The sequence below is a fragment of the Aegilops tauschii genome, chromosome 2, assembly GCF_002575655.3.
Source record: "Aegilops tauschii subsp. strangulata cultivar AL8/78 chromosome 2, Aet v6.0, whole genome shotgun sequence".
NCBI classification, from domain to species: domain Eukaryota; kingdom Viridiplantae; phylum Streptophyta; class Magnoliopsida; order Poales; family Poaceae; genus Aegilops; species Aegilops tauschii.
This window is the reverse complement of record NC_053036.3, coordinates 638,861,649-638,885,188: the sequence shown is the minus strand read 5'-3', so window position 1 is coordinate 638,885,188 and position 23,540 is coordinate 638,861,649. Positions and strand designations below refer to the sequence as shown.

General features: G+C 43.2%; 2 protein-coding genes across 2 annotated transcripts; both read right to left on the bottom strand.

The window, feature by feature from the left end:
* Positions 1-349: 349 nt before the first annotated feature.
* Positions 350-2,907, bottom strand: LOC141041858 (disease resistance protein PIK6-NP-like). Its single transcript, XM_073509374.1, has one exon. It carries the CDS (start codon positions 2,656-2,658, stop codon positions 520-522), a length of 2,139 nt encoding a protein of 712 aa, XP_073365475.1. The 5' UTR covers positions 2,659-2,907; the 3' UTR covers positions 350-519.
* A 2,897-nt stretch (positions 2,908-5,804) lies between these two features.
* LOC109763352 (disease resistance protein Pik-2-like) lies at positions 5,805-8,710 on the bottom strand. Its single transcript, XM_040400777.1, has 3 exons — positions 8,519-8,710; positions 6,185-8,470; positions 5,805-6,038 (listed from the first exon to the last, which is right to left on the bottom strand). Exons 1-3 carry the CDS (start codon positions 8,708-8,710, stop codon positions 5,805-5,807), a joined length of 2,712 nt encoding a protein of 903 aa, XP_040256711.1.
* Positions 8,711-23,540: the final 14,830 nt, after the last annotated feature.

Below are 23,540 nucleotides of genomic sequence, written 5' to 3'. Positions count from 1 at the left end.
AGAGCACCGGACGAGCGGGAGACCGGGTGGCTGGCGGGAGCCACGAGCGGGCGGGAGACCGGAGCTGGGCGGGAGACCGGGTGGCTGGCGGGAGCCACGAGCGGGCGGGAGACCAGGGATGGGCAGGAGACCCGGTGGCTGGCAGGAGACCACGAGCAGGCTGGGGACGCTTCAGGCCGGGGCAGCAGATCGGAGACCACGAGCAGGCCAGGACGCTTCAGGCGGGAGACCGGGGATGGGCGGGAGACCAGGAGCAGCGTCGTCGGGCGCGTGTTGAGGAGCGTCGTCGGGTGTGGACGCTTCAGGCCAGAGCAGCGGATCGGAGCAGCGGCGGCCGTCACGACGGGATCGAGCACGAGTTGCGGCGTGCGAAAAGAAACCCTAGAGCTCTAATACCATGTTAGGAATAAGCAACTTGTATTCCCATGAGGCCATAGGCCGATATATATACATGTACAGGTGTGGAACATATGCAGGAAACCCCTTATACAACGGGATAAATACAAAGGGGTACATGACCTATATTATAACTCTAACATAAAGTTCTTCACGAGTCCAGTGACCAGCAAGTAGAAGCTTGAGCTTTGGCAGAAAAACGGAGTTTTTGGCGAATGCTTTTACTCCTGTTCCACGAATGTCCAGCGTCTCTAGGGACTGAAGCTTGTTGAGCTGCTTGGGTAGTTCAGTAATGCCAGTTCTCCGGAGGCTTAAGTACTTAAGTTGGATTGCATGGTTGCAAATGATTTTGACATGGTGGTCCTCCACATCACAGCAGTGTTCTAGATCAAGCACTTTCAGAAGTCCCAAGTGGCTTGACGAAGGAAGTGACTTCAAAAACCGTGAGTTGGTGTAGTGGTCGATTTGAATGTGATCCGAATGGCAATAAGCCAAGTAAAGGTGATTGTTGTTCTTTACAAAGTGATCTTCTCTTGCAATCTGTGTAAAAATGTCAAGGAAGGTGTCATCCCTTGTATACATCACCTTTCCTTTATCGGATTTGACCCCCGGTATAAGAAACTCGTGGGCGATAAGCTGATCAAAACAGTGGTCAGCTTCATCAAGTGCAGTTAGTCTGCCTCTTCTAGCAGTCATGCCTTCAGCGGCCCATATTCTTGCCAATCTTCTCCATTTAAAGCTTATCATAATTTCGGGGAAAATGGACATATATAGCAAACAGTTGATGCAGTTGCTACTCAGATTACAAAACTTCAGTACTTGCCTTGCGTTGTAGGATGATAGTGTGGTGGAGTTGTCCAGGTTGTCACACAGACTCTGCAAATCAGCTGCTGTCCTGTTAGGATTGGCATACAGAGCACGCAGAAACAACCTGACTGGCAATGGTTTTGAGACAATTTCCTCTAAAATGGACCGCAGCTCAGGATGGCCCAACCTGTATAGCTTCATGAGGGACATTGCCTTGTCTACGTAAAAATGACTACCAGTGTCCAAATCTATTTTTAGGTCTGGACAAAATGATTGGGCCACATCAATTGAAGGTGTGTTGATCACTATGACAACTTTTTTACAGAAATCTATCCCAGAGAAAGCAGATTTGACGCGGTTCCATAGAGATCTATCCCAGACATCATCAATCACAATCAAGGATGTTTTACCTTTTAGGTGTAGCTGAAGCTGTGCGATAAGCTCTTGCTCTTCCTTCTCCTTTGGCCGAGTGGTAAGCTCTTCCTCATCATTCGGCTGAAGCCGTGCGGTAAGCTCTTCCTTCTCCTTCGGCTGGAGCGGTGTGATAAGCTCTACCTCCTCATTCGGCTGAAGCTGTGCGGATTCCAAGTCGATCTCTGATGGACTGTCTAGTGCTGCCAGGATCTTCCGGAGAAATGCGGCCGTTTCAGTCGATTCCTGCCCTAGGCAGATCCAGGCCTTGCAATCAAATAACGTCTTGAAAGAAGGAGGGCTTGCGCTTCCCACCATTAATGCGTTGCGGTAAGCCTTCCCTACAACGGATTTGCCCTTCCCACCTTTTGCTACAACCGCTACGGCTTGAAGGCAATCACCATACTGATAATTCAGGATGGATTCCAACTCATAGTAGCCGTTCATGCGGTAGTTGTGAGGATAAATATCATCAGCCCAGCTGCGCCGTGTCTCCTTTTCCCATATTGATGGCTCCTTGGCTTCAGCATCTTCCTCCTCCTCGGTGTCATCATTTCGGGCACCTTGCCACCCTGCCTTCTTCATAACCCTGGCAGCAGCTAGTTTGGGCATTTTGACGTCGTACCTCATGCGCCTCTCCCCCACCTCGCAAGACCGGATCTTGAGCTCCCGTATCTGATTGGCGATGCGGTGACGCGTCGGCAGTGTCCACACCAGCTTGGGCAGCCGGCGCAGGTAGCCTAGGAGGCCTGGCTCCCTGCGGCCAGCGCCGATGCTCTGGATGTACCGATCAACGCTGTTTTGGGAGGCGTAGGCAACCTCCGCGACTTGCTTCATCCACGCTCCGACCTGGTGGTGGTCCTCCTCAGCGGCCTCCGCCACGTGCAGGAGGAAGCCGTTCATGCTCTCCATCTCGTCCTTGATGAACTGCACGTCACGGCGGACGCCACCGAGCAGCTGCACCTCGTCGACGAGGAGCGTTGTGAGACGCCCCAGGAGAGAGTCAACGGCGCCCTGGGCGGAGCCCAGGGTCATATCTGCCATCCTTCTGGCCGGTCTCTAAGACTCTGAGCTGTCGAACGAGGATTATGCAAAGCCGGCCAGCAAGGAGGCCTTTCAATGGAGGATGTGCGAAGTGGAGCTCGCAGGAATTTGTCGTAGCGTGTGTTTTGGTTGGTGACTACGAGAGGCCAACATCTTCATCTTAAACTAACGCCTCCATCTTAAACAAACGCCAGAAGCCAAACTTTGGTTGGTGAACATTTGAGCTATTCAGTTTTTCAAGTCTTTATATCGTATTGTATTATTTATTACTCCCTCCGTTCCAAAATAAGTGCCTTAACTTATAAAGTTAGTATAAAGATTAGACACTTGTTTTGGGACGGAGGGAGTACTACTAATCTATTCAATGAAGAGATAAGTTCATGCCAAGTCCGTTTGGTAGACTCAACCACTACGCTTCATTTGGTAGGGCACACTAATTGAAATCGCCACTTAGTCACTTTTTCGTTTTAGAATACAGGCGGCGGGTGGTGTGTTCGGTGATCTTTCGCGGCGCGAGCCAAGTTCTCCTTCATAACTCGCAATTAGATTTGGAGCTGCACTGTTGCTAACAAGGGTGGCTTATTGATTGGCTTGGTTCTTCATGTGTCTTCTCGCCGCCGTTGCGATGTCGCCCTGGTTGGTGGTCGTTTGTGTAGGAGTCACTTGCTAATGTCGCCCTGGTTGGTGGTCATTTGTGTAGGAGTCACTTGCTAAAGGTGAAGTGATGACGATGATGCCAGTGTGCAACCTCAATAAGATTTTCTCTCTAGCGGCGTGTGATATATCTTGTGTTTGCCCGATGTTCTGACGGTTTTCCCCGGTTTTGCGTTAATTAATGGAACAACTCTTAATTAATGAATAGAGCCTCGAGGCCTCCAGCTTAAAAATACATATTATAATTTAAAAACTATAGATTTTGAAACTTAATCCATATGTGAATCCAATAATATGCGCATTCAAATCCAACACCTGCTCTTCCTCTACTCTCATCTCGCTACCTTGCCACCACCGTGCAAAGCATGAGTGAGTTGGGTGTCGAGTTCGTCGTCCCTAGGCAATTTCCGCGGCTTTCAAATGCTTCGTGCGAGCTCGATGGCGACTATGCCTGTGGCAGTTGATTGCATCGCAAACGTCTTTTCCTCCTCATACATAACTGACATACATCAGTGGCGTGAGTCTAGCCTAGTCAGGGCCATGCTGTCTAGGGCGCACGCGGCGTTCAAGGTGTCGACTGCTCAGAATTGTTGGAGCCGATGATCTGACCGTGTCAGCATCGGCCAACCATCAGGTTGCGGTGGACACCGAGGACTCTCTGCAGATCCGATGGATGTTGCTTAAGGCTCGTACTTGCGAGGTTGCGGGATGCGGTAGGAAGGCTCCTCGTGGGTTTTGGTGGTTCTCACTTCGGACAGTTTGCGTTTGACTGTGATATGCAATCTATGGAGACGGCTTGACGCAGAGGTTTTGGTTGTGCATCACCGGCGGCTGGATTTCTGACCCATCACATGTAGTTTCTGGGATTGAGGAAGTTAGTGGTGACAACACATGAATGGTTTTGATTTGGTGGTGCTTCTTGAGTACAATCTAGAGCTCCAAGTCCCATATTAGGTATCCTCCTATCTCGTCTCAAAGTTCCAACGCCTTGGGGGTACCTATTGATGGAAAAGATGAAAACTCTAGGTATAAGCCTAGAAGCCAAACTTTGGTTGCTGCACATTTGTTCTGTCCAGATTTTCAAGTCTTTCTATGTAATATATTCAATGAAGAGATAAGTTCATGACAAGTCCATTTGGTAGACTCAACCACTCTCGGTTAGTCATTCTTTCCTTTCTTAAATATAGACGACAGGTGGTGTGTGCGATGATTATTCGCGGCGTCAGCCTTGCATAGTTCTCCTTGGTAGCTCGCCATTAGATTTGGAGCTGCGTTTTCGCTGACAAGGTTGACTGATTGATTGGCTTCGTTCTTCATGTGTTTTCTCGCGTCCATTGCGATGTGGGTCGGGTCGGTGATCATTTGCGTCGAACTTGGAGTGACCTGGTCAGTGGTTGTTTGCGTCGAACTTGGAGTCACTTGCTAGAGGTGAAGATAATGCCAATCTGCAACCTTAGCGACGTTCTGTATGCAGAGGAGGGTGATGTATCTTGTGTTTGTATGTTCTGAGGGTTTTCCCCTGATTTTCTGTTAATCAACGAAAACTGTTACTTAATGGATAGAGCCCTGAGGGATTCGGTTTAAAATGTATTATAATTGAAAATTATATATTTAGAAACTTCGTTGTCCATATATGAATCCAATAATATGATTTTGGTGGACCAGAAACATAAGCAGCCAGATGAAAATCATGCGCTTCCTCCCCGCTCATCTCACTCTCCCTTGCCGCCATCGGGGAGCACATGCCCAAGCACTTCAATTTAACAGGATTGTCGATAGCTTAGCCGGTTTTATTTTGTATATATGATTCCTTTAGTTCCATGTCTTCCGAGTACTTTATCCTCAACTATGATTTCACATTTCTATCAAATACATACACAATCCATTATGTCGAGTGGTCCCTTTGCATCCATTTCAGATCGACATAGCACCCTCATCATTATTTACTCAATAAAGGTTCATACTTTTGTTATGATTTGTCTGCTGCAGCTGACTGGATGCATCTGATGTGGGTAACGATGTAGGCATTTTAAACTGAACGATACTAACAATGTACGCATTTTAAACAGAACAATATTTTTGGGCCATCAATACGATGTCTGCTACTAAAGTAATGCAGATACTTTTCCTAGTGCGCACAAGAGCAACAACTCTTGAATTTTATTAAACAAAATACATATTTCTGCGTGAACAAATGCTAACAATAGCACACGATACAACACAACACAACAGATAACTTGAATTCAAGAGTGACCTGAGCAAACACACACCAGTTCAATCACTGCAGTGCACATAATAACGTATAAAACAGACAAGATAAATCAAATACTTAGGAGTGTTGTCGCAAAAAAGAAATATGTTGGAGTTGAACTGGCTGGCATAATCCACAAAGAATGAAATCCTTTTCTTGACATACATTTCTGCCCCAGAATAAAAGCATCATTGAGTCCTGTGGTGAGGTCAGTCATCTCCTCCTGAACCTAAGCACTGATTCAGTTTGTTACCAAGATAGGCTTGTTCATGTTTGCTTCAATTGCTAGTTTCACACTTTGCAAGTCAAATATGCCTGTCAGCTCGAGATTTTTGAGTCTTGGAAGGCGCTCAATCCCCGAAAGAGATTTTTCACGAGTAGAAGACCAGGTTAACTTCTTCAGATTAGGACATGCCTCATTGTCAAAGTTGATAGTGGTAATGGCTGAGCACGCAATGTCAAGGAACTTAAGACTCTGAAATGCATCTTTTTTGAAGGCGAGTGTACTTCATTGCAGGACTCCTGTTGGAGCCTAAGCCCGGACAAGCTTGTAAGCTGGCCAAGGATTATGAAGTCATCGTCTGTTATGAAAGTCATACGCAGGGTCATTTTGGTAAGTACCTTGAGCTTTGCAATCCATGAAGGCAATCCATTTTTCAGGCCACTGATTTTTAGCTTATGAAGATACTTTGGATATATTGGGCTTGCATCTTGCCTGTTCATGTTCTCATAGTCTTCGTCGGTTTTTGTGACTTGGATTGACAGTGAGCGAAGAAATCCAAGATTTCCAGTTGCATGGTACAAATGCCTCAAGACTGATGATGCTTTACTTCCGGAGACAACCACACCCAACTTAACCAACTGAAGTAGGTAGCCAACATATTGTAGTTCACTGCCATCGCCAGAAACTGCAATATGAGATATCACCTGCAATTCTGTCATGTCCCCGATATGTTTGGGCATCGCCACGGTGGAAAACGTCTGCTTTGATTGGACGTCACCATTTACAACAAGCTCTTCATCAGTCCATTGGCCAGCAAGTAGATGCTTTAGCTTTGGCAGAAAAATGGAATTTTTGGCAAATGATTTTATTTTTGTTTCACGAATGTCCAGGGTCTCTAGGGACTGAAGCTTGCCGAGCTGCTGGGGTAGTTCAGTAATGCCAGTTTTCCGGACGCTCAAGTACTTAAGGTGGAATGCATGGTTGCAAATGATTTTAACATGGTGGTCCTCCAATTCATTGCAGTCTTCTAGATCAAAGACTTTCAGAATCCCTGAGTGAGTTGACGATGGAAGTGATTCCAAGAACTCTTGAGTGGCATTGGACTGTTCAACTGTTGCTTGGCGGCCACAATTATTCCAACACGCCTTCTCAGCTTGCTGCGGTTGGCCTTCATAGTGAACCGAAAGGCGATGAGCCAAGTCAGGATGATGGTTGTTCTTTACAAAGTGATCTTCTCTTGCAATCTGTGTCACAGTGCCAAGGATGATGGCATCCATTCTGCAGCTCTTCACCTTTCCTGTATCAGACATGTCCCTTGGTGTAAGAAACCCGTGGGCGAGAAGCAGATCAAAACAGTGGTCAGCTTCATCCAGTGCACTTAGTCTGCCTCTCTGAGCAGTCATGCCTTCAGCGGCCCATCTTCTTACCAATCGTGTCCGCTCAAAGATTGTATCTTCAGGGAAAATAGACATATATAGCAAAGAATTCTTGCAGTTGCTTGTCAGATTACAGAACTTCAGTATTTGCCTTGCATTGTTCGATGATAGTGTGGTGGAGTTGTCCAGGTTGTCACAGAACCTCTGCAAATCAGCTTCTGTCCTCTTAGGATTGACATACAGAGCACGCAGAAACAACCCGACTGGCAAGGGTTTTGAGACAATTTTCTGTAAAATGGGCTTCAGCTCCCAGTTGATGTTCGTTAGGGCCATCGCCCTGCCTAAGTACCAATCACTACTAGTGTCCATATCTATGTTCAGGTTTGGAGAAAATGAATGGGCCACATAATTTGAACGTGTGGTGATCAGTATGACACTACCAGGAGAGCAGCTCTGTTTGAGGAAAGCAGCTCCGATGTGGTTCCATAGATATCCATCCCGGACATCATCAATCACAAGCAAGAACCTTTTACCATTCAGGCGCAGCTCAAGCTTTTCGATGAGCTCTTCCTCCTCAGTCCGCCCAAGGTTTGGGACAAGCTTTTTCATCTCCTCCGACTGAAGGTTTGTGATAAGCTCTTCCTCCTCATTCGGCTGAAGCTGTGTGATAAGCTCTTCCTTCTCCATCGACTGAAGTTGTGCGGATTCCAAGTCAAACTGATCTGATGGATTATCTAGTGCTGCCAGGATCTTCCGGAGAAACGCAGCCACTTTAGTCGATTCCTGGCCTAGGCAGATCCAGACCTTGCAGTCAAATGAGCTCACGACAGAAGGAGCTTTGTAAGCCCTCGCCGCCTCATATGTTTTGCCCTTGCCACCCATTCCTACAACTGCTATGACTTTATAGTTGTGTCGCCGCCGAACATGATTTTCCCTTGCATCCATCAGGAACGGTATCAAGAGGTCCTCACAGTAGCCGTCAACCCTGTCGCGAGCAAGGCGAAGGTCAGCAAAGCGGCGCCGTCCACCATCTTCCTGCTCGTCGGTGTCATCATTTCCAGCAGCTTGCCACCCTGCCCTCTTCATAGCCTTTGCACGATCTCGGTCGGGCTCGGGCACCTTGACGTCATACCTCATGCGCCTCTCCCCCACCTCGCACGACCGGATCTTGAGCTCCCGGATCTGACTGGCGATGCGGTGACGCGTCGGCAGCGTCCACACCAGCTTGGGCAGGCGGCGCAGGTAGCCTAGGAGGCCTGGCACTCTGCGGCCAGCGCCGATGCTCTGGATGTAGAGGTCGATGCTGTTCTATGAGGCGTAGGCGACTTCTGCGACTTGCTTCATCCACGCTCCGACTTGGTAGTCCTCCTCGTCGGCCTCCTCAACGTGCCGGAGGAAGCCGTTCATGCTCTCCATCTCATCCTTGATGAACTGCACGTTGTGGCGGACGCCGCCGAGCAGTTGCGCCTCGTCGACGAGGACTGATGCAAGACGCGCAAGCAGAGAGTCAACGGCGCCCTGGGCGGAGCCCAGGCTCGCGTCCGTCATCCTTCGCGTCGGTCTTTCAGCTGCCGATTCGAGACACGGCGAGGATTAGGAAAGGAGCAAGGAGCAAGGAGCAAAGAGCAGGCCTTTCAATGGAGGATGTCTCCGGTCTCTCTGGGTGGGCGAAGTGGAACTCCAAGGAATTGGTCGTAGCGCGTGTGTTTTGGTTAGTGGAATGCAGCCAACTCCGGTGACTACGAGAGGCCAACATCTTCATCTTAAACAAACGCCAGAAGCCAAACTTTGGTTGGTGAAAATTTTGAGCTGTTCAGATTTTCAAAGTCTTTCAACCGTATAATAATCATTCAATCTTCTAATCTATTCCATGAAGAGATAAGTTCATGCCCAGTCCGTTTGGTACACTCAACAACTACTCTTCGTTCGGTAGCGCGCACTAATTGGGAATCTTTTGCGATGCTAGCCTTTGCATTGTTCTTCGTAGCTCACCGTCAGATTTAGAACTGCGCTGTCGCCGGCAAGGGTGGCTGATTGATTAGCTTGGTTCTCCATGTGTCTTCTTGTGACCTCTGTGATGCGGACTACAGAAAAATCGCACGTTGCCGTGTGGCAGTCCGTAAGCCAAGTGTGAAAACACGAGTACTCGGCTTATATCGAAATAAGCCGAGTATGAAATAAAAGACGCACGGCAAACTAAGATCCTCGGCTTAAGTCTAAGGAAGACCGGTGGTTCGAACAAAAGTTTCACGACTTATGTACAAAACTCAGCATAGTCCAAAGAGGCGCCCGGCTTACAGCTAGGGCTCGGCAACGGACGTTGCCACGTGACAATCACGAAGGCTGCAGACGGCTCCGTGATGGCTATTTGTAACTCGAGCACCTCGATAAACAGCACTTGACTTACACATCGCCTATTTTCCCCAAAAAAATTTTTGTGCAAAACATGATTTTAATGTGGTGCATTTATTTACTTATTACAATTTATTTCTTTCCCCTCTTTCTTATTATCCATTCCATATGGGCTAGTTTTCATCGCCCGTTGGATGACCCCAATTTCACAATCTCTCTAACTAATTAATTACCATCATTTTGCCATTTTAAAGTTGTGAGGTATTGCCTTATACTCTTCGCACCCTCTAGTGTACCCATATTAGGATCACATGCAAAAGAACAAGTTGTTCTGAGCCTTGACGTGATTTGAAGAATCTCTAGTTCGGTAAGCCCAGAAACGTCTACCCCTAGCTTTTCTTCAAATGGGGTGATTCCATCTACACTACATATTTGTGTGTTTAAGTTGTTATAGGACCATGAGAAAATCCCTACAACCTACGGGACAGTCCGGTAGGTAGGTTCATGACTTAAAAGTGCTGGTCCCGCACTTCGAGCCGATGCGAGGGAATCTTGTGAATGCATGTGCTCAAACTTGGTCTGTCGTGTCACCATGACCTACCTAACACAAACCAAGAGGAATTTACCATGGCCAACCCCCTCAAAGGAGGGTCGAAGGAATTGGTCGTAGCATGTGCTTTGGTTGGTGGAATCGAGCCAACTCCAGTGACTACGAGAGGCCAACATCTTCATCTTAAACTAACGCCTCCATGTTAAACAAACACCGGAAGCCAAACTTTGGTTGCTGGACATTTGAGCTGTTCAGATTTTCACGTCTTTCTACTGTATTAATCATTTAATCTACTACTCTATTCAATGAAGAGATAAGTTCATGTCAAGTCCGTTTGGTAGACTCAACTACTACTCTTCATTTGGTAGAGCGCAATAATTGGTAATCGCACACTTAGTCATGCTTTTCTTTTAAAATACAAGCGGCAGGGGGTCAGTTCGGTGATCTTTTGCGACGCCGGCCTTGCATAGTTCTTCGTACCTCACTGTCAGATTTAGAGTTGCGTTGTCGCCGGCAAGGGTGGCTGATTGATTAGCTTGGTTCTCCATGTGTCTTCTCGCGACAGTTGCGATGTTGGCTTAGTCGATGGTCATTGGCGGCGAAGTCGGACTGAATTGCTAGAGGTGAAGTGATCACGATGACATCAATGTGCAACCTTGACAAGGTTGGTGTGTGAGATGTATCTTGTGTTTGCTGGATCAACGGGTTTTGATGGTTTTCACTCGGTTTTCCGTTATAATTAACCGGACGACTCTTAATATAGATCGGGGGAGTGGTTAATTCATTTCACTTAGGAGGCGGCCGGCGCTTTGGCGTCTTAGGCAGGGGCGGCATCGACGGACTGGCGGGAAGGGGGCGGCATCGGCAGAGGTCGGGTGGGCAGGAGTGCGGCATCAGTATACGGTAAACATTTTTCAAGTACACACTGAACATTGTTTTTAATATATAATGAACAGTTTTCAAGTAGACACTGAAGAATGTTTTCAACATATAATAAACATTTTTCTTATGTATGTTGAATAATATTTTATGTACAATGAACTTTTTCCAATTATACGATGAACAGTTTTCAGTTATACCATGAACATGTTTTAAATATGTGGTGATCTTTTTTAATATAAACTGAAATTTTTATAAAACACATACTGAACAATTTTATAAAATATTTTTTCATAGGTTTTTAAATATCTAGCTCGTAAAAAATAAACGGCGAGTTTCTTTTTGGAAAAGTCGAAGAGGAAAAATAAAAAATAAACTATACACGAGCAGAGTGGGCCGGCCCAACTGCCCTGGTTTCAGCGAAGCCTCTTCATTTGCCGCCTGAGAGAACTCTGCTGATGCATGTGCCCACGTAGGCTCCCAATTGGTTGTCATATGATTTCCCGCCAGATGTGAGAGATGAGCTGAATAGATGGGGATCGAACAGAAGGGACAGGCTCAGAACTGGTAAAGCTTATATCATCAGCTAAGAATGATGCCTAGTAACCACAATCTAGTGTGAGTCTTTTTATTTTGTGAAAAAAACTTTCGATCTATTCATCTTCAATCATGATAGTACAATGAACACTAGAAATAATAAAAATTACATCCAGATCCATAGACCACCTAGCGATGATAAGCACTGAAGCGAGCCAATGGCGCGCCGCTGTCATCGCCCCTTCCTCGTCGGAGCCGGGCAAACGTTGTTTTAGTAGACAGTCGGGAAGTCGTCGTGCTAAGGCCCCATAGAACCAACGCACCAGCAACCGCCGCAGATGAAGAGTGTAGATCAAAAGGATCCAACCTGAAGACACACGAACGAAGACGAACGACGAACAGATCCAAGCAAATCCATCAAAGACAGATCCGCTAGAGACACACCTCAACACACCCACCGATGATGCTAGACTCATCACCGGAATGGGGGCTAGACGGGGAGACCTTTATTCCATCTTCAGGGAGCCGCCACCGTCTCGCCTTCCTGAGCAGGACGCAAACCCTAAAAAAGCTCGAAAAATGGTCTAAAAACGGAGCCATCCCATCAGCAAGGGCGGAGATCCACTCCGCCTCCATGGCCCTAAGGCCACTGGAGATGGGACGGACCAGCGCCGGCGCCGACGGGAGGCAGAGAACCCTAACTTTTTGGGAGGCGGTGAGTCTTTGTCTTGTTTCAAAATGCAAGGATAGTCCTACAAGTATCTTTTTACAAGCATGTACTGCACATTATTTGTAATCTAATATTAAATTATTTTTCTACACGAACCATTTACCCATGCAATTTTCAGATGCCATAGCAATTTGGAGACAGAATACTCCAACCCCAAACATATAGCCATTGCACAACTCTCCGCCAACCCACCGCGCTGATATACAAGGCCGTGTCCCCAAGTTCTGCGTGTCCCACTATCCAATAAGGCTCTATTCCTTTGCATGTCTCAAGTCTTAACCCCTCTGTCCTTCAAAACAAACTCATCGTCTGTAAAGCTCCCCGTCAACACAAGAATTTAACATTTGCCTCTTTCTTCTACTTTTACATACTTTTTATTCTTTATTTGTTAATACACTGCAGATTACTTGCTGGATTAATTGGCTTAATGGCTCCATGACGTGCTACTATGTGTAGAGCATCTGCCTCGAGTACATGGTCTTTTACTACTCTGATTTACCAATTCCATTTCTCGACACGCCTTTGCCAAAGGACACTGGAAATGGTGCAGGGGCTCCACTAGATCATTAGATGAGATCAAAAGAGGCAAAAGACACTTCATGCAGAAATGGAGACATGTAGTAGTTTCTCTATAATGTTCTGGAATATTCTACTCATTTTAGATTCCATGTCATGACCTTAAGATAAGTTATTATCATACAATGGATGCAATATTTCACTGGGTATTTCCCTCATCAGATACCTTTAGTTACGTGCATATTTTTAACATTTTACCTGATATTTTGTAACGATTGGCCAATCTGGCTCAAACTAGGACGACATTTCACACATAGCCATCTCCCATCTGCATGTTGGTGCCTTGGCTGTGTTTATTTCCACTCATGACTCATGCTATACACTGTATGGATTCACGTCATCACTTATGTGTTAGCCTTTGGATAAATTGAGGTGTGCATCATAACTTAGCTAACGTGAAATCATCCCATCACCCACCCCCATGTCAAAGCAACTCAACAAGATGAGAATACATCAAAATGCTTAAACGAAAAATGGCAACCCCATTTTGAGCTTAAACGATGAGTATGACCTATGATCAAGTGTCTTCACTTGACTCCTAAGTCAATATACTCTAACATAGGTGACTTTGTCGCCGACCAATTCTAGATGAAGTTCTCTGTTGTTTCTTTGTGCTCTTGCATTTGTCTCATGCATGCTAGTTCCCCTTTGAAAAAAAAACTTCATCTAGATGTCTTTTCTTTTCTCTGTTATTTTCTGCATTTCCCTGCATCCAATTCATTGCAAATCCTTCAGTTAATTCCTTGCATATCCTTGTGACATATTATTTGCCTAGTGAGCTGAGGTGACAAGAATTTACTCTCTGGGTTGAACTCGGTCTCACCAGATTGATTTCTTCGGCTGAACCGAATCAAATCGGTGCCATCGATTACAACCACTCGGTGCTACCGATTTCAGTCTTGAGACAAAATCTATGTCACTAGCATTCTGCATACCTGTCCCAGCTCCACTCTTTGTAACTTGTCCTCTACCAGCATCCTATTACATGTGGCTTTGTAATGTGACTCCAGGATCAAACCTACTTGACTCATGCTTCAGAAGTCCCTTCTTGGAAATTGATGTCAAAGGGGGAGAGAGAGCACATCAAAGCTTATCACATAAGAGAGAATGCACTCATAAAAGCTTCTCCTGATGCTCCTATCCTTAAGAGGAAAGTTGTATCATGTCTTCAAGAGGGGAAAGACATGATAGTATATGTTATGACTTTATCTTGCTCTGATTTTCTTGTTTGCTCTGATTTTGTACTACCCTAGCTTCTCCCATTATCCCATTGTCAGATTCAGGGGGAGAAAGACATCTAAGGGAAGAAAATCTTTGAATTCATTGCATATCTTTATTCTCGGGGACATGTCAATAACCAAATAGAGTACCTAGTACTCACACTCTACATCTCATCCCAGTCTTGGTATTCTTGTGTTCTTTAGTTCTTGCTCTGTCTAGTAGATGTTCTTGTGTTACCTGGCGCCGTTGCCGGGGAGGTGAGTGCTTGAAGGTATATCTTTAGATCTTGCAATCGAATCTTTTTGTTTCTTTTTTATCACTAGTTTAGTCTATAAAAGAAAACTACAAAAAAATGGAATTGAGTTTGTCTCGTACGCTTCATCTTTTTAATATCTTTCGTAAGTATGATGAAAAGGAAAATTATGCTCAAGTGCTAGAAGAAGAAGTCTATAAAATGTTTGGCACTAAATCTTTGAATGATGAGCATGATTGCAATGTTGTTAGTATGAACTCTTTGAATATCCATAGTACTAATGATGATTGCAGTAGTTATGATGAAAATGTCTCCTATAAGCATGTCAATTTTTGTGGAGTACATTGGGTTTGCAAGTACACACCAAATAGAGAAGATAGATACTGCAAGAGGCATAAGCATTTAGAAACTAAATTGTTGCAAGAAAGGCTAGAAGTTTGTGCTGAAAATTTAAATATTTTTCGTGATCCTTGTGAACTTTGCAATGAACATGGTCATTTAAATCTCCAATGCAAATTGTTTCATGATCAAATCGTGTCCAAAAATTGTGATGACTTGATTTCCCTTGCACATCATAATGAACTTAGTTTGCTTTTGGGTAATGAAGAATTGAAACGTGCAACTAAGATTATTCCGGAATTTGCCCTTAAGAGATTTCTTGATTTTGATCTAGAGAAGATTTATTTGTATTGTGCAGTGAATTGCATTGAAAATCCTTATATTGCCAAGTACCTAAAGAAAATAAAGCAAATATAAGATGAAGAGAACACTAATGAAAGGGAATATACTTCCCAATATCCTCCTATTATTTCTTATGATGAATCAGGTAACGAGGAGGAGCTTTCTATTCAACCAATCTCATCAATAAGGAGCTCACAGAAGAAGGTTGAACCCACACATAATGTGAAAAAGAAAAAGAAAAATCAGAGAAGCAAAGGTAAAAAGGTATCCCTCCCAAATGATGTTGCTCCTACTACTCATTGTGAAGATGATAATTGCCATACTATTGGTGCTATCCATACTATTAATGATGAGAGTGATTATGCTTATGATATGAAAAGGCTCAAGCTTGGGGAAGCTATGTTTGATGAGGATGACATATTTGAGAATATATTTGCTGAAATTAATGTTTGCCCCAAGTTTGGGGATGCTACGTTTAATGAAGATGATATTTTTAGCCTCCCAAGTTTTGATATGCAAAGTTGTTATGATGATAGCATGCCTCTTACCTATGATGATTATATTGATGAAAGTGGGTTTGGAAGAGTGTCAACTTTAGGAAGTAATGATCCCACTATTTTGGAGGATGTTGAATCTTATTGTGATGAATATGAAAGTGGATTTGGAGAGGTCGTGACTTTATTTAGTGATGATTCCACTATCTTGGAAGAGGTTTCAATCGATTATGATGAGAACAAAGTTGCTACTTATGATGATTATTGTGATGAAACTTATGCTATAAAAAGTAGTGATGATTATATTTATAAAACTTGTAATGATTATGATTACCCTTTTTCTGAACTTTATTCTTTCAATGGAGAAACAATTTATAGTATTCAAGTACTATTCCGAATAAGAAGAATTTTGCTTATGTGGAGAGTACTAAATTTTCTAGGCAAGTAGATCATGAAAAGAATGCTTTAGGTGCTGGTTATATTGTTGAATTTATTCATGATGCTACTGAAAATTATTATGAGGGAGGAACATATGCTTGTAGGAGTTGCAATAATATCAAGTTTCCTCTCTATATGCTTAGAATCTTGAAGTTATGCTTGTTTTGCCTTCCTATACTAGTTGATTATTGTTCCCATAAGTTGTTTGCTCATAAAATCCCTATACATAGGAAGTGGTTTAGACTTAAATGTGTTAGTAATATTCTTCATGATGCTCTCTTTATGTTTCAATTCTTATCTTTTATGTGAGCATCATTGAAATCATCATGCCTAGATAGGGGCGTTAAACGTTAGCGCTTGTTGGGAGGCAACCCAATTTTTTTTCTTGCTTTTTGGTTCTGTTTAGTAATAAATAAATTATCTAGCCTCTGGTTAGATGTGGTTTTATGTTTTAATTAGTGTTTGTGCCAAGTAAGACCTATAGGATCTTCTTGGATGATAGTTATTTGATCTTGCTGAAAAAGACAGAAACTTTCTGCTCACGAAAACAATTGTTAAAAATCACCGGAAAGTGATAAAATACTGATTCCAATTGCAGTAGATCAATAATAAAATTATCTAGGTCGTCTATTTTGGCAGATTTTTCTGAGTTCCAGAAGTTTGCGTTTGATGCAGATTAGTACAGACTGTTCTGTTTTTGACAGATTCTGTTTTCATTGTGTTGTTTGCTTATTTTGATGAATCTATGAGTAGTATCCGAGGGTATGAACTACAGAGAAGTTGGAATACAGTAGGTTTAACACCAATATAAATAAAGAATGAGTTCATTACAGTACCTTTAAGTGGTGGTTTGTTTTATTTCGCTAACGGAGCTTACGAGTTTTCTGTTAAGTTTTGTGTTGTGAAGTTTTCAAGTTTTGGGTAAAGATTCAATGGACTATGGGATAAGGAGTGGCAAGAGCCTAAGCTTGGGGATGCCCAAGGCACCCCAAGGTAATATTCAAGGACAACCAAGAGCCTAAGCTTGGGGATGCCCCGGATGGCATCCCCTCTTTCGTCTTCGTTCATCGGTAACTTTACTTGGAGCTATATTTTTATTCACTACATGATATGTGTTTTGCTTGGAGCGTCATTTTATTTTGTTAGTATTTTCTTTCTGTTATCTAGAATAATGTTTTGCATCTCTATTTTCAATAAAAATGTGAAGGATAGCCTTTACCATGCTTATTTTGCTAGTATACATGTTGCTGTTTGAAAACAGAAAGTTTACTGCTGTTGCAAAAATTCCCTAGAAAGTTCAGAATGTGATAAAATGTTGAAACATTTTGCATAATAATCTCTGATAAATCTTCTACAGCATAGTATTTTTCTTATAATTTTTGGAGTTAGGGAAGTATGATGAATCTTGCATTCTTTACAGACTGTACTGTTTTGGCAGATTGCTGTTATGTTTGCATTGTTTGCATATGTTTGCTTGTTTAATGATTCTATTCGAGGATAGGAGTATTAAATATGTAGAGACATTTAGTATGCAATGTTGAATAATAATTTTATTGATTTTTTACAGTAGAAAATGATAAGGTTTTGCATTGGTTTATACCAACTTATCTCACGAGTTCTTGTTGAGTCTTATGTGGATGAATTTTTTGAGAAATAGAGAAACCATGATATGAGAGGAATTAAGGAGACACAAAAGTTCAAGCTTGGAGATGCCCAAGGCACCCCAAGATAATATTTCAAGAAGTCTCAAGCATCTAAGCTTGGGGATGCCCCGTTAGGCATCCCACCTTTCTTCTTCAACAACTATCGGTTAGTATCGGTTGAGCCTAAGTTTTTGCTTCTTCACATGACTTGTGCTATCCTTGCAATGTCATTTTATTTTGCTTTGCTTGCTGTTTGAATAAAATACCAAGATCTGAAATTCTTAAATGAGAGAGAGTCTTCACATAGTTACATAATTATTTAACTACTCATTGATCTTCACTTATATCTTTTTGGAGTAGTTTGTCATTTACGCGTGTGCTTCACTTATATCATATGAGTAAATGGTTGAATGAGTTGAATGTCATAAATCTGAAATTATATATGTTTCATATGCTTATCCCATGGGGAGTAATGACTTCACATATAAGAAGTAGAGGTAGTAAATTTATTGAAGGTTAGCAAGCATTGTATTGGTCACTTGAACAATTCATGAAAGAATATTGACGGAAGAGAGATTTCACATATAAATATACTATCTTGGACATCTTCTATGATTGTGAGCCCCATTAATTATTTTCAAACCTGAGCAAATTAGTTGAAATTGGACAAGGAAGACAACGTAATGAGTTATGCTTAGGTATATTTGTATAGAAGTTATATTGTTATAGATCCTTCAACATGTGGTGCTTGCTTTTTAGAATCCTTTGCTAGCCAAAATATCTGTACTAAGCGGGAATACTGCTGGTGCATCCAAATTCCTAGAACCAAGTTTCTTCCATGAGTGTCCACCATATCTACCTATATGCGGTATTTACCTGCCGTTCCAAGTAAATTTGCATGTGCCAAACTCTAAACCTTCAAATAATAATCTGTTTTGTATGCCCGAATCGCTCATGTAGCGACTAGGGGCTGTCAGTATCTTCCATGCTAGGTGGGTTATTCTCACGATGAGTGGACTCCGCTCATCATTCACGAGAAAATGGCTGGTAACTGGGATGCCCAGTCCTATGATCAAAAGATCAAAAAACAAATTCGCAAATAATTTAAACAAAACTCCCCCAGGAATGTTGATAGTTGGACGGCACTCGTTGCTTCGGACAAGCCGTGGAGTGTGAATGTTGGTGGAGGGGGAGTAAAAACTTTACCTTTCTGCGTGGGAACCGCCTATAATGTATGTAGCATGGAAGATATTGGGAACGCTTGGTCGTTATGTTGACAATGAAAGCATACCTCTCAAAATTATTTTCATCTCTGTTTTAAAAGCTTCGAGCTCTGGCACCTCTGCAAATCCCTACTTCCCTCTGCGAAGGTCCTATCTTTTACTTTTATGCAAGAGTCAGTAGTATTTCTTCTCATTCCAACCTACTCTTTAGTTGGCAAGCATCATGTGATGGAAGATCTAAGCATATATGGCCATTCAAATATATTTGATCATGACTTATTATTGTTGACAATTATCTATATGATAAGTAAGTTGGGAGGCGAAACATTAAGCCCCTATCTTTCTCTGTGTTCGATGGATGCTATTTGTTCTAAAAATATGCTTTAAGTGGTAGCAATCATGGAAGACTATATGATAGTTGAGTATGTGGGATTTGCTAAATCAAACCTCTGACATAGACCCTTCCTGAAAATAAGATGAATTGCAATTGTTTGATGACTGAGAACATAGTTTGCTAGTTTTCAAGAAAGTTTATGGTCTATGCTTTAACATGTGAATAGCTTGTTACTTAGAAGTTTTATGAATTGAGCCACTGTTATGACATATAATGATGCTAGAAAAGGTGATTGAAATTATCATTGATCAAACTTGTGCACCTACTAGCATTCACACTTCATAAATTATTTCTTTTATCATTTACCTACTCGAGGACGAGCAGGAATTAAGCTTGGGGATGCTGATACGTCTCCAACGTATCTATAATTTATGAACTATTCATGCTATTATATTATCTGTTTTGGATGTTTATGGGCTTTATTATACACTTTTACATTACTTATGGGACTAACCTATTAACCAGAGGCCCAGCCCAAATTGCTGTTTTCTTGCCTATTTCAGTGTTTCGGAGAAAGGGAATATCAATCGGAGTCCAAACGGAATGAAACCTTCGGGAGCGTGATTTTTGGGATGAACGTGATCCAGGAGACTTGGAGTTGAAGTCAAGGAAGCTTCGAGGTGGCCACGAGGCAGGGAGGCGCGCCCACCTCCCCTGGGTGCGCCCCCCACCCTCATGGGCCCCTCGTGGCTCCCCTGACCGACTTCTTTCACCTATATATCTCCATATACCCTAAAAACATCGGAGAACAAAATAGATCGGGAGTTCCGCCGCCGCAAGCCACTGTAGCCACCAAAAACCAATCGGGACCCTGTTCCGGCACCCTGTCGGAGGGGGGATCCCTCACCGGTGGTCATCTTCATCATCACGGTGATCTCCATGACGAGGAGGGAGTAGTTCACCCTCGGGGCTGAGGGTATGTACCAGTAGTTATGTGTTTGATCTCTCTCTCTCTCTCTCGTGTTCTTGAGGTGATACGATCTTAATGTATCGCGAGCCTTGCTATTATAGTTGGATCTTACGATGCTTCTCCCCCTCTACTCTCTTGTAATGGATTGAGTTTTCCCTTTGAAGTTATCTTATCGGATTGAGTCTTGAAGGATTTGAGAACACTTGATGTATGTCTTGCCGTGCTTATCTGTGGTGACAATGGGATATCACGTGATCCACTTGATGTATGTTTTGGTGATCAACTTGCGGGTTCCGCCCATGAACCTATGCATAGGGGTTGGCACACGTTTTCGTCTTGACTCTCCGGTAGAAACTTTGGGGCACTCTTTGAAGTACTTTGTGTTGGTTGAATAGATGAATCTGAGATTGTGTGATGCATATCGTATAATCATGCCCACGGATACTTGAGGTGACAATGGAGTATCTAGGTGACATTAGGGTTTTGGTTGATTTGTGTCTTAAGGTGTTATTCTAGTACGAACTCTATGATAGATTGAACGGAAAGAATAGCTTCGTGTTATTATACTACGGACTCTTGAATAGATCGAGCAGAAAGGATAACTTTGAGGTGGTTTCGTACCCTACCATAATCTCTTCGTTTGTTCTCCGCTAGTAGTGGCTTTGGAGTGACTCTTTGTTGCATGTTGAGGGATAGTTATATGATCCAGTTATGTTATTATTGTTGAGAGAACTTGCACTAGTGAAATTATGAACCCTAGGCCTTGTTTCAACGCATTGCAATACCGTTTTCGCTCACTTTTATCATTAGTTACCTTTCTGTTTTTATATTTTCAGATTACAAATACTTATATCTACCATCCATATTGCACTTGTATCACCATCTCTTCGCCTAACTAGTGCACCTATACAATTTACTATTGTATTGGGTGTGTTGGGGACACAAGAGACTCTTTGTTATTTGGTTGCAGGGTTGTTTAAGAGAGACCATCTTCATCCTACGCCTCCCACGGATTGATAAACCTTAGGTCATCCACTTGAGGGAAATTTTCTACTGTCCTAGACCTCTGCACTTGGAGGCCCAACAACGTCTACAAGAAGAAGGTTGCGTAGTAGACATCATTACCTAACCATGTTTACCCAGGTACATCTTCTTCAAGCTAGCTCAAGACCACAAGGTAAGTATATGCATCACACTCATGTGCATGAAGATCTCTTGCTGCGGTACATTTTTTTTGCAAGAGAGATTCATAAACATGAAGGTATATTTCCAGTATCTATATCATTTGCTCTGATGCATATAGCCAAGACACATGTAACTCATTGCTTGCTCTGACATGTTTATGCATTCTCATACTCTTATGATCTATCGTCACATGATTGCATACATGTAGGAGGAGCCAATGCATGTTGCGTGTCTTTCCAAAGCTTTACTTGCTACCTCCTTATATCTTTATCTAAAGCTTTGATGTATGTTGTCATCAATTACCAAAAAGGGGGAGATTGGTAGCACAAGTGCTCCCTGGGTGATTTTGGTAATTCATGACAACATATCTCTTGTTGGACTAATACTTCTACCTAGTGCATTTCAGATAAGTTCAACATTGGAGTGGCATGGACATGGACAAGAGGATGTGGAACCCCTTCAAGATGCCAAGGACAAATATTGGCAAAAGCTCAAGACTCTACATTTTCCATTTTAGTGATCCAAGATCACATTGAGTCCATAGGAAAGCCAATACTATTAAAAGGGGATGAGGTGTTGCTTAATGGCTTGCAAAGTGCTCAGTGATATGCTCCAAAACCCTCAGCCACTTTCTCACATCCACATATGTCCTAAAACCTAAATGTCAAACTCGGCCCCACGGATTTTGTCTATCCGGCGCTACTGAGTTTCATCTATCCAGCCACTACCAAACCCTAGTCACTTCGGTCTCACCGATGGAATCTCGGTCTCACCGAGATGGGATTGCAAATTCTCTGTGATCTATTGTGACATTTTCGATCTAACCGAGTTTGTTCAGTCGGTCCCACCGAGTTTGCTTGACCAATCCTCTGTTTGCTTATTACCAAAATTGGTCTCACCGAGTTTGAGTAATCGGTCAAACCGAGTTGAGGTTTTATCCTAACCCCTGCACATCGGTCCCACTGAGTTGACCAAGTCGGTCCCACCAAAAACTCTAACGTTCATATTTTGACCTGAATCGGTCTGGCCGAGTTTTATGATTCGATCCCACCGAATTTAAGAATCTGTGTGTAACGGTTAGATTTTGTGTGGAGGCTATATATACCCCTCCACCCATTCTTCATTCGTGAGGAGAGCGATCAGAACATACCTACACTTCCACTACTCATTTTCTGAGAGAGAACCACCTACTCATGTGTTGAGACCAAGATATTCCAATCCTACTATAAGAATCTTGATCTCTAGCCTTCCCCAAGTTGATTTCCACTCAAATCATCTTTCCACCATAGCAAATCCGTGAGAGAGAGTTGAGTGTTGGGGAGACTATCATTTGAAGCACAAGAGCAAGGAGTTCATCATCAACACACCATCTATTACCTTTTGGAGAGTGGTGTCTCCTAGATTGGTTAGGTGTCACTTGGGAGCCTCCGTCAAGATTGTGGAGTTGAACCAAGGAGTTTGTAAGGGCAAGGAGATCGCCTACTTCGTGAAGACTGCCCTAGTGAGGCAAGTCCTTCATGGGCGATGGCCATGGTGGGATAGACAAGGTTGTTTCTTCGTGGACCCTTCGTGGGTGGAGCCCTCCGTGGACTCGCGCAACCGTTACCCTTCGTGTGTTGAAGTCTTCATCAACGTGGATGTACGATAGCACCACCTATCGGAACCACGCCAAAAATCTCCGTGTCTCCAATTGCGTTTGCACACTCCAATCCCATCCCTTTACTTTCTTGCAAGTTGCATGCTTTACTTTCCGCTGCTCATATACTCTTTGCATGCTTGCTTGAATTGTATTGTGTATGCTTGAAATTGTGTCACTCTATCACCTCAACTTGAAAAACTGTCAACTTTATTTGTTGAGGGTCTAATCACTCCCCTCTAGACACCTCTTCTCAATCCTTTCACGTTTTCTCTAAGTTTTTTATGGCTTTAAAGTGTTGCATTGATGGCTTCAAGGCAGGGTGTCGTCCATATTTGAGCATAGACTCATCATTTTTGACTGGCAAGTGGAATGGTCAATTGGCAACTTGCAATGCTTTGGATGGACACAACTGGATGTTTCCTGTTGCTATTGGCTTATTTCAGTCAGAGATAGAGGTCTCGTGGACATGGTTCATGATCCAGTTGAAAAGATGCATAGGGCCAGTGTCACCTTTGGCAGTCCACACAGATGCATGCAAAGGGCTAGAAAACACAGTGAAGAATGTTTTCCCCCATTGTGAGCAGAGGGAGTGCTTCGGCCATATGTGGATGAATTTGATCAAAAAATTCAGAGGTGAAGAATTTGGTCGCATGTGGCCAGCAGCAAGATCTTA

What these genes read in the sequence shown, in the direction of transcription:
- LOC141041858 (XM_073509374.1), bottom strand. Translation starts at nt 2,658, where the DNA reads ATGGCAGATATGACCCTGGGCTCCGCCCAGGGCGCCGTTGACTCTCTC.
- LOC109763352 (XM_040400777.1), bottom strand. Translation starts at nt 8,710, where the DNA reads ATGACGGACGCGAGCCTGGGCTCCGCCCAGGGCGCCGTTGACTCTCTG. An exon ending in CCGACGAGGAGGACTACCAA is followed by an intron (nt 8,471 to 8,518) that starts GTCGGAGCGTGG and finishes TACGCCTCATAG; the next exon opens with AACAGCATCGACCTCTACAT. An exon ending in CATGGATTGCAAAGCTCAAG is followed by an intron (nt 6,039 to 6,184) that starts GTACTTACCAAA and finishes GATGCATTTCAG; the next exon opens with AGTCTTAAGTTCCTTGACAT.